This window comes from Phragmites australis, chromosome 8, assembly GCF_958298935.1.
Source record: "Phragmites australis chromosome 8, lpPhrAust1.1, whole genome shotgun sequence".
NCBI lineage: Eukaryota > Viridiplantae > Streptophyta > Magnoliopsida > Poales > Poaceae > Phragmites > Phragmites australis.
In genome coordinates this window covers 34,627,476-34,638,552 of record NC_084928.1, presented here as the reverse complement: position 1 = coordinate 34,638,552, position 11,077 = coordinate 34,627,476, and the positions used below count along the sequence as shown (strand labels likewise).

At 41.9% G+C, this 11,077-nt stretch overlaps 1 protein-coding gene across 1 annotated transcript; it reads right to left on the bottom strand.

Annotated features, from left to right (window-relative positions):
* Positions 1-1,269: 1,269 nt before the first annotated feature.
* LOC133927218 (NAC domain-containing protein 21/22-like) lies at positions 1,270-5,302 on the bottom strand. Its single transcript, XM_062373574.1, has 3 exons — positions 4,913-5,302; positions 3,061-3,332; positions 1,270-1,993 (listed from the first exon to the last, which is right to left on the bottom strand). The coding sequence occupies exons 1-3, from the start codon at positions 5,106-5,108 to the stop codon at positions 1,571-1,573; spliced, it is 891 nt and encodes a 296-aa protein (XP_062229558.1). The 5' UTR covers positions 5,109-5,302; the 3' UTR covers positions 1,270-1,570.
* Between the last annotated feature and the right edge of the window lie 5,775 nt (positions 5,303-11,077).

Genomic DNA, 11,077 nt, shown 5'->3' with positions numbered 1-11,077 from the left:
ATTAACAAAGTTGGATTGACCAATTTTGGATATTTCAAGATTTAATTATGTATTAACAAGTTACAACATATTTAATGAAATAGAGGTATTTCAGTGGACATTTTATGCATGCATGTATTTTTATCATGTAGATCATGACAAAAAAAAACTAACAAACTTGGTTTTATATTTTTGAGCTCTATATATTTTCTACAAATTACATCTTATTTTAGCCAATTTATCAATACAACTAATATTCCTTTTTGCATTTTCTGGATTTTCTGATTTTGACCAGTTGCCAGCGGTTAACGGCGGCGGAGCTTGGCTGGGGAGGGGTACCAAAATGCTCAACGCACTGTGGTGAACTCGTTTGAGGGGTCGACAACGGCATGTACGATGGCAAGCACGGCCAGTGGTGACAATGGCGGGCGGTGAAGCTAGGACGACGATGGTGGCATGCTGCAGAGGGAGAGAATGGAAGGGAAGAGAGCGGCGAGGTTCCCTAGACCGCGGTGAAGCTCATCGTGTGTTCGGCTCGGGCAAAGGCGACTCACGGTCCGGAGTTTGACGGTGAGGTGGGCGAGCTTGCGGTGGTGGCCGGTGGAGCACTAGGCCGACGACGGGCTACGATCGAAATAGTGTGCGCAAAAGATTGGGTATGGCACTGTGAAGCTCACCGAGCAATGGAATTGGACAGAGAGGGCTCAGAAGCGGTGATACGTCTGTGAGGGCGACGAAGGTCGCTGGGGACGGTGCTGTGCTCGGGCTTAGGGGAGGATCACTGTTTTATACTGTACACATCACTTCTGGCTCATCCTACCAGCCGACAATGATGTCCAGCTACCACTATCTGTCGGTGGTTTAAGTCGATAGTGATGAGGCAGCTGGACATTACTGCCGGCTCAAGCCATCGGCCGGCAGTGATTCCCCTTATAACTATCGGTTCATAAGCCACGATAGTTGATTTTTCTCATGCAGCTTACGAACCAGCAGTGGTTGCCCTATCACTACCGGCCCGTAAGAAACCGGCAGTGATGGGCCGGCATATAAGTTCAGTTCTGTAGTAGTATTAGTCCGTAATTGGAACAAGTCATAATTAATTAAATTTAAGAAAACTTTGCTCAGTTTATGATATTATAATCAGACACCATGATTTTTTTAAAGTACTAATTGGCAACAGTTATAACCTCGTTGGAAGGGACGGAATCTGATTGTATTTAGCACAATAATATAAATATCGTCCTGTCTGTAGCAAGCTAGGTGTATATAACAGAACAATAGACAAAGGACTATAAGAAGATTCTATTCTTTTTAATATATATATTGTTCTGTCATCGCGTACTAATTTTTCTGTCTTGTCCATAGTACACAAAATAATGTATTTACATCATTGATGGCATACATATATCTTCCTCTTTGATCATCTCCTTTTCTTTGTGACAAATGTGAACTGAAATGGTACTATATATATACTACAGCTACATGCAATAGCACAACAGGCACACTCACCCAAGTTCTCTTTATTCATCCTCATTTTTTGTCAAGGAATTCCATATCATCCTCCTTTGCAATAATCTTGCTATAAAATCAATTAATTGAACGAGTTCCACATCTGTGTGAAGCCGCTCTCAGTTAAATACTCAAATGCATCCTGAGAAAATTTACTTTGAGGCGCCTCCCTCTTCACGTTGTTGCCTTCAAACCTGCTGAACTGGGTCATAAACACGTCCTTGATTGACCTTCCCATATGCTGCTCCTGATAAACCATGGCGGACGACAGCGCAACGTTCATCGATGACGATGGCTCAGAGGGATTATTGGAGAAGCAGGGCACTTGCTCATAACCCTCTAGGTTTTGCACTGAGCCAGGCTGGTCAAAGGAAATATTGTAGTTGTCAATCAGGGGAGGCAATGAAGTTGTGGCTGTGTCAATATTGTAGCTGCCACTCTGTGTGGGTGGCTTGGCAATTGTTTCCCTACTCTTGTAGAAAACTCTACTCAATACCCAGTCCTCCTGCTTAAATAAAAAATTAGATAAGGATTAGGCCTATATATGTGTATTTGAAGTCATGAGATTCTTGCTAGAAAAACTTTTGAAAGCATATATATAATATGTATGATTTTTCTCATGCCAACTCTCTATTGAAGGGGGAGCATGTATATATTGCTCTAAAATGAATGGAAAGTGACATGAATGCCTAGAGAAAATTTTGTGCGAGACGCAAGAATTGCACATGCATCTATCAGGGTACATATATCAAAGAAGACTAAAATTCATAAGTATCTGGCTTGAGAGTGACTAAGTCATTAAGAAGTAAAGAAAGGCTCAAGTACAAAATGGAAAGTGAAACTCTTAATTATCATTAATACAATACTATGACTATCTGCTCTATCAACAGTTAACCATGTACCGATCGAAGAGATGTCTTAATCCAAAGTAAAATCACATACGTACGTACAGATTATTTGCTTTCATTTTTTAAAATTTTATTGTTCAAATGACACCTAAATTTGAGTATACATTAAGGACTAAGTGATTTGTCAATTTGACTGTAAATTTGGCGCTTGTACCTTTCTCTCCATCTTGAATAAGGTGAGTGGGCATGTCATGTATGTATAACGAGCTGGCATTCCATTACCATTACATGTGATTATGCGAACTTATATGAATGAAGAACGAGTCGTCATACCGGCTTCCTTCTCATGTGTGAATGTCATATGAGTGAATTATGTTGCTTAATCTTTAGCTCACATATATCTATTGTACTTCACCAAATCTGATACTTCTTATGATCGCCCTTTCAAAAGAAAAAGGGATGCTTCTGATGATTTCACAAGCATAAATTAACTCGATATATCCATGGGAAAATCAATTAATATGCATGCGAAGCTTCATTTTTTATGGCCTCAAATATATTTGTTTTTTCTTGCTTGTATGCATCATGGATTATTGCACTTTGGCCAGATATAAGGAAGAATAAAATCAATTAACAAACTATCACATTCAAGTAAAAAAGGAGTATACAGTGGTAATTAGCATCAAGTAAGAATGAATTCAAATTGTTCATAATTAATTATTACCTTGAAAGGTAACTTCATGGGATCACCTGATTCTTCCATGCGGAATTCATGCATAACCCACTCAGTCTTCTTCCCCTTTGGGGCTCTGCCTTGATAAAACACAAGGGTTTTGCGCATACCAACAAGCAACCCTTTCCGGCTTATTGGACGGTCTTTCCCAGTGGCCTTCCAGTAGCCTGATTCAGTCGCTCTATTTGTTCGTTGGCCGGTTGCATACTTTCTATCCCTAAGGCTGTAGAAATACCACTCTTTTCCACCAATGCACGCAATATCTGAATTTTAGGAAAATCAATTAATTACTCAATAAACTAACAATGTTTAGAAAATTAGCTGTGCAAATGATATTAAATGGCACTGCTATTTATATTCCTTTCTCATTTTGTTAGATATCATAACTCGTAAACATGGATATTTATAATCAATATGCAATCATTAATCTTCTAAATAAAAACGGCACTATACAGCCAATATCTCTCCATTAGCCTAGCTAATGTGGAGAGGGGAAAAGAAGTTAGGAATAAAATATCTAACTTTGTTGAGATGTATTGAATTAATCACACATTTTATGTAATTATCTTTTCACAATATTTTGCGGTGTAGTTCTACTAATAGGCAAAGGGAGAGGCCTTCTTTTTGTGTTTGTCCCCATCCATTGTCTGTTAATTCCTGTTAAGGATCAGGCAAAGTGAGAGAATATTTGATAGCATGGCAGGAACATGGACAGATGAGGAGAAGGCCAAGATGGGGCCAAACAGACTCTTGGCAGTGAGAATATCCTTCTGTTATGGGGAAGGGAAGGCGACAAGGAGGCAGACAAGACGTGTGAATTTTGTTCTCGTTGTAGATTTTGTGGATTCATAGATAAAACTAGCCTCCCTATCTAGAACTTTAAAAAACGTGGAAGAATTTGAGTTCTTGCAAACTGTTTCTCTTCAGCTATTGACGCATTTGGAGATGGTCTGACTCTGATAAATTTTTATGCAAGCCTTAGATCGGTACTTCTCAAAAGGAGGAGGTAGCTATAAATATAGAAGCTTAAATGCTCCAGAAAAAAAAAAAGACTAACACAAGGGAATGGACACACCCAAAAAAGAGTACAAAAAAGAAAGAAAATAAATTGAAGGAAAGAAAAGTTAGGATTTTCGTGGTATGGGAGTCTTGCATAGTTGCATCGTGCAACTTGTTGAGAGTTGCAGGAGGATGTCATGGTCGCTTCAGGTATGGCTCGGAGTGGGACAGGTTCAACTAGCATGCAGTACTGTGGTATTCATATTAGATTTCGGTGCGATGAATTGAATCGAAGTATGGCATACATATATGCTTTTGTGCCATTTGAAGGAGAAACATGCAAGGATGTAGGAAAGGAACAAAGAGAATTTTCTTGGAATAGAGACTAATAGTAGAGAGAAGGTATGGATGGTTCTATGATCTTAAATTCAAATATCAATTCTTGTAGATGAACCAACACCATGATATGGGCATGCATGACCTGACAAACAGATATGAACAACAAACAATTCTTGGATAATACAAGGTAGACTTGTATGTTTGTTAGAACAGATTAGAGATCGTACCATCCCATTAAAAATTAATCAACAGATCAAAATTATTTGAGAGATCAATCATTGAACAGGAATACGTACATAACATAACAAATCAAAACAAAAAAATAACAGGAAGAGAAAAACCCAAAAGGACAACGACAAAGAAGAAGAATCCACAGTATAACTTGACATGGCCAAAACTCGATCATGCCCAGAAAAACACGCATGCAAATGATCTGGAACAGATGGTGTATATAGCTATATCGCCACATACATGTACGCATATACACAAGAGTCCTGGGTCTTACCAGGAAGGTCCCAGGGCTCGCACTTGTTCAGATCGACGTCGACCATCGTCGGGCAGCCGTAGATGCTCACCACCGCGCCACCGCCGCCGCCGCTGCTGAGCTTCTTGGCGAGGTAGTCCAGCACGAGCTCGTCGTCCCGCGGATGGAACCTGAACCCCGGAGGCAGCCTTGCCTCCACCATGCTCAGAGAATTCATGGCCAGAACAGCTCTTAAGAACCAAACCCTTCCTGCAGTTGCAGGTCTAGAGCTGCTTCTGCTGCACTAGCAAGATTGATTCGACCTTCTGCCCAAGAGAAATTAAGGAGTAGGAGGGCGAAGAGAGGAGGATGTTAATATAATAGGAGAACCACACCGCTGGTCAACTCTGGGGATGAGAGACAGAGAGTTTTCTGGGGTAGTGTGCCAGAAGCCAGGTGGCACGCCATGTTAGGCCGTGAGCTCAGTCGCTGATCGTGTCATGCTCATTCCCGCGCTGATGCGCGCATGCGGACTGCGATGCGAGCGCGCCATCCCAATTAAACACGCCGACCTAATCACCAACCAGCTGATCGACCGACCGATTAATATCTCAGCTTGCTTCGCCTAATTCCAGTTCGCAATTCAAGAGACAGATTTGATCTCTGCCATGGCAGATAATTCATCAGCATGTGCTGTTGTGCACCAAGTCAGGATACGCGTTCACATGTGCAACAAAGAAATTTAGGGTTTTTAGTCGTTTACCATATCATACATGCGCGCAGCTCGAATAAAGACCCATTTTTTTTTAAAAAAAAAAAGCTCGAATAAAGACCCACTTTTTTTTAAAAAAAAAAAGCTCGAATAAAGACCATTGCTACGCCCACAAAATTGTGTCTCAAATGGGCCGGGTATGGCTTTTGTCGTAGTTCACGGTGCTACGTGTCAGTGACTATCCGTTACACGATAACTCTTTTATGCACAAATTTAATTGGGTGTACACCTAAATGCCAAGTAGCATACAATAGCTTTTTACAGGTAAAGCAGCAGGGATGGGCGAGATCGAGAGATATCCATCCGTGCATTGTGAAGGCGTGTACCAGTAAAGCAATGAGATATTTTAGCTGAATAGTTCGGTTCATCGCCTCATCGGCCGGCCCCCATGCCGTTACGGTGTGCGCACGCACCTTTTTAAACTAGTTAGGAGAAAAGTAATGATTATTTTTTAATAATAAAAGTACAACTTCACTGCACGAACAAAACTAGTTCATTCTGAAAAAGATCGCTCGTGTCATGTTAATTACACCTTCCATTTTCACGAATTGTAAAGCTGATTAGTCTCATCAGGGAGCTGTTAATCACTGGTAGTTGCAGGTGGACTAGTTCATTAAGTAACTCTCTTCCACCATCTGGACTGAACCGACATTGTTAATTGCAACCTCGAGCTGGATTAGCACGTGCCTAATTACGAAACGGGTGGCGAATAATTTAAAGCCGGAGACGTCGACGTCCATCGGATACGCATTTTTTCCATACCCGGTGTACGTTGCGGGTGAAATACGTATCTTCCAAAGACCCACTACCACGTATATTGTCCTCCAGGATCTACCTTCGAATGGCAAAATTCTAGTTCGATCGAAACAGCACTGGACTCATCGTGATCTTAGAACAACATAATGCAAGAAAAAATTGCAATTGATTTACATTTTGATGGAGAATATTACAACTCTGAAAACTCAAATAATTTACTCACTTTTATTATCCACTCTCATCCTCTATCTTTCTCGACTCGTTACCGGCTCCGGATAAGAGGCATGTTTTACTAATACACATAATTAAAAAAATTAGTGGATAGTCCCATCTCTTTTTTCAGATCTCATTTAAAATCAAACTATGATATTATTTTCGACATATTCGTTCGATGACGCTCCTATATTGTATTAAAGTATCTATTGTTTGAGTTTATAAATATTACTATATTCCACTTAACTACTGTATATTTATTGGTCAATTTCGCTGTAGACTGTAGTACGCATGCATATGCCGGCCAAACTGGCTAGGCCGGCTCATGTCACCGCCATGACCAGTCGCACCCCCTAGCCGGAAGCGACCCCGACACGTCGGCACGGTGGCCTACCACTCCGCCGCCGCCACATGGCCTGCACATGCACGGCCAACGCCAGCAGCCCCGCCTGTCGCCATCCGATTACGATCGGACGACCGGGAAGGACGGGCCGACGTCTCCCCTTCCCCGGCCCACCGGCGCGGGTCCCTGTCCCGAGCGACCACGCTCCCTCGCCGTCCGATCTGGGGGGCCAGGGCGTGCGCGGCAGGCACATCCCTCGCCGTCCGATCTGTACATGCACGGCCTGCATGCCGGGACGGTCGCCTGCTGAAATCTGAAGCGTGACGTGCAGACATGGGCGAATTGCTGCAACTTGTCGCTTGTTTCCTGCTCCTGACAGATCATTCCACGGTTTTGCAGGGGCCTGGGCACACTCGCATCCTATTCATCTTGTCGTTACGATGGCTAGTTTCTGGCGTTTTCCAGGACTCCAATGGAATAGCTCGAGCTCAAACCAGCAGGAGAAAACCTGGTGTGCAGAATTTACAGCATGCGTTTCAGGCAGCAAAAATTGCTGGTGTGTTTTCACTATCCACGCCGAAAACCATGTAGATATATACCGCCGTGTGGCTAAATTGGTCATGAAGGAGATTAAACCATGTAGATATATACTGCCGTGTGGCTAAATTGGTTACGGTGGAGATTGAGAAACTAAATTAAAATATATCTAGATATACTTGTGATGAGTGGTTGATATTGTATTTATTTGGTTTAATGATCTTTGATTTTGTATGAGTTTTGATGTGATTTAAATTAATTTAGGATTTAATTTGAGTCTACTGATTATATACTAATTGGAATTGAAGTTAGAAATATATGTTTGCTTCTCTCATGATGTGAAGGTGATGAATGCAACTTGACGATCGACGACGAGATGATCGGGACCAAGCGAAATACTTAATATCAAACGATCAAGGAGGCTGAGCGGAGTCAAAAGTGAGCTTAGCTGGACACGTGAAGGTCAGTAAAGCATGGAAGACGGATAGAGATGACGTGTTGGGAATGTCAAGCGAAGGGGATGCCGGTGTAAGTGATAAGATGGCCTGAGAGATCGGAAGTGGGAGAGACTTGACGGCAATCAGGATCACAAGACGGAGTACACGCATCGACATCGAAGTGCTTACTTAAAGTGTAAGCAAGTGGGGAATCACGCTTTGAGAAGCGTGCTAAGGTTTCATGGTTTGGTCTCAAAATTGTAGGAGGACTGGAGAAGTACCTGGCACCATCGCGAAGCTTGCATCGAGGTGAAGCTAAATCATGAAGGTGTCGCGACCGTTCGATGAATCGAGAAGAAAAGTGACCAAAATATCCTCAGTGATAGATAGAAGTGTTTACAAGAGATAGATATTTTAGGAAAAAATTAGGAAACTTAGGGGTCAAATTTATAAGCTTATAAATAGAGGGGTAGGGCTATAGGAGGAGAAGAACCAGCTATTTAAGCACAAGAAGGGGAACAAGAAGCCCTTTTCATGAAGAATCATAACAAGATGGCTAAGAAGGCGGCTAAGGCAGTTTCTAGGGCGTTTGTGGCAGGTCTCAGTGATATCAACAACTCATCAAGCGAGGAGGAGAGCTCGGAGGAGGAGGAACCGCAAGTGAAGAATAAGAAAAAGGTCAAGGACTTCACCGACCTCTGCTTTATGGCGAACAATAAAAATGATAGCAATCCCGAGCTTGATCCCTCCGATGTATTACCTTCCTACGACCAGCTTTCTATCCATGTCAATACCTAAAATGATGCTCTCGTTACTTAAGAAAGTTATGCGTGAGTTGAAAGAGCTTAGACCTAAGTATGAGTCTATTTCCTCTTAGCTTAAGTTGCTTAGCTCTAGTGCCAATGTTGAGGATGAGGATTGTGAGAGTTTCTTGGTTGTCATGAGTGAGCTTATCGAGCTTCAAATTGTGTATGCTTAAGTTTCCAGTTGATTTGAGACTGCCGAGAAGAAGTTCTTTGAGGAGGAGTCTAGATCTACTCTTTGAGACGCTTGCAAGAATTGTCCTTTACTTTCAAAGGATGTTAAAGTGAAAGATAAGTGCATAAAAGAGCTAGAGTCTAGATTGGAGAGTGCTAAGAGTTCTATAGATGTGCAGCCTAAGTGTTCCACTTGCATAATCCTAAAGGACAAGCTCAGTTGGGTTAGAGGTCAAGTTAAAAAGCTCATTACTGAGAATAAGTACCTCCTTTCTCTTGTGAAGAAGTACTCAGAAGGCAAGAGCAAAATAGATTTGATGTTGGCCAAGACCAAGATGTGTGCTGATAAAGCTGTGTTAGCTTTAGGTTTAGGCTTTGAGAGAGTTGCTTATATTAGTTCTGGTAAGATTGTATTCACCCCACCCACTACCCTAGAGTCAGAGAAAACCAAGATCAATACCTCACAATCCATACCAGAAAAGAACAAGCCTACACCTCAATATACAAAGAAGAAATCCACACTCAAAAGAGCTCCACAACCTAAGATGAAGGCACCTGTGAAAGAGCCTAGAGTGACTGGCAATCGAGTTCCCGAGAGATGCTATCACTACACCTACTGCCAGAAAGAGGGTCACCTTGTTGGGTTTTACTTTCACCGTAGGAGAGATGAGATACGTGAGTGGGAGTGGAGTATCCGGGACATGTACCGCCTCTCTATTGGTGTACATGAGACTTTTCTCCGCTCCTACCCATGAGTCTCTAACGCTTTTAAGTCTTTTCCTAGAGACGTTGCCTGATGTGGATTTTACCATAACTCATATGGTTTTAGTCCACGTGTAAGAGGCTTTAAGTCCAAACACTTTGGCGGACCACATTTTCCTCATTGTGGCACTCGCTTCCAGCGCGTTGGTGTTAAGTTTCATGCAACTACTGTTTCTGCTTCAGGGAAGATGATCCAGTGTTGGATTCTCAGGAGATTTTTGACTAAGTCCAGTACTGAGCCATCCACATTATATTCTTCTTCTATATAGGTGGTAGGTGGAGGCCTAGAAAATAAGTGGCTCATTGACTTCGATTGTTCGCGCCACATGACCGGAGGTTTATCATAGTTCTCCAGCCTCACCCCGACAAAGCATCATGAGTACATCACTTTCGGGGATGATTGAAAAGGTAGAGTAAAGGTCAAAAGAATGGTAAAGGTAAATGAGAGTTTTACTCTCAAAGGTGTGGTTTTGGTTGAGCATTTGGGATACAACCTACTTTTTGTATCTCAGTTGCTAGATGAGAACTTGGAAGTGCATTTCAAACACGATACTTCTCAACTTCTTGATTTTTCTGTCACTTTGATTTGCTGAATTTCCAGAGTTGAGGGAGTTTTTAGAGTTGATTTTTCTGAGTATCTTGGTCTTCTCATTGTTTGATTACACGGTCTTCTTCTGAGCTTTAGATGTGGCATAGGAGATTATGGCACATGGGTTTTGATTTGCTTACTCATTTAAGTGCCCTAGGTTTGATCCGAGGATTATCTAAGCTCAAGTTTGAGAATAACCTTATTTGTGATCCTTGTCGGCATGGCAAAATAGTCGCCACTCCTCACCCAAGAACCTTATTTATGCTCCTTGTCGGTATAGAAAAATGGTTGCCACTCCTCACCCACCAGTTAATCTGATGATGACTAAACGACCGAAAGAACTTCTCCATATAGACATTGCTGGTCCTTCCCGGGTTCGTTCGGCGGGTGGAAAGTGTTATGTTCTTATCATTATTGATGACTTCTCTCGCTACTCTTGAGTCTTCTTTCTTGTGAGCAAGGATGAAGTGTTTTCACAGTTTCGGAGCTTAGCTTTAAGATTGTTCAAAGAACTTCCTAGTGCATTGAAAGCAATTCATAGTGATAATGGCATTGAGTTTAAGAGCTATCTCTTTGATACTTTCTATTTTTATCATATCATTGAGTATCAAATTTTTTCCCCCACACATTGCTCAGCAGAATGGCATGGTTAAGAGGAAGAATCACATTTTAGTAGAGATGTCTAGGACGATGCTCGATGAGCATAGGATTCCTAGGAAGTTTTAGGCTGAGGCCACTAGCACGGCATGCTACATCACCAATCGAATTTTCTTGCGCTAAATCTGCTAAGAATGTTCTTTTTTATGTTGTCAAACTAAGGG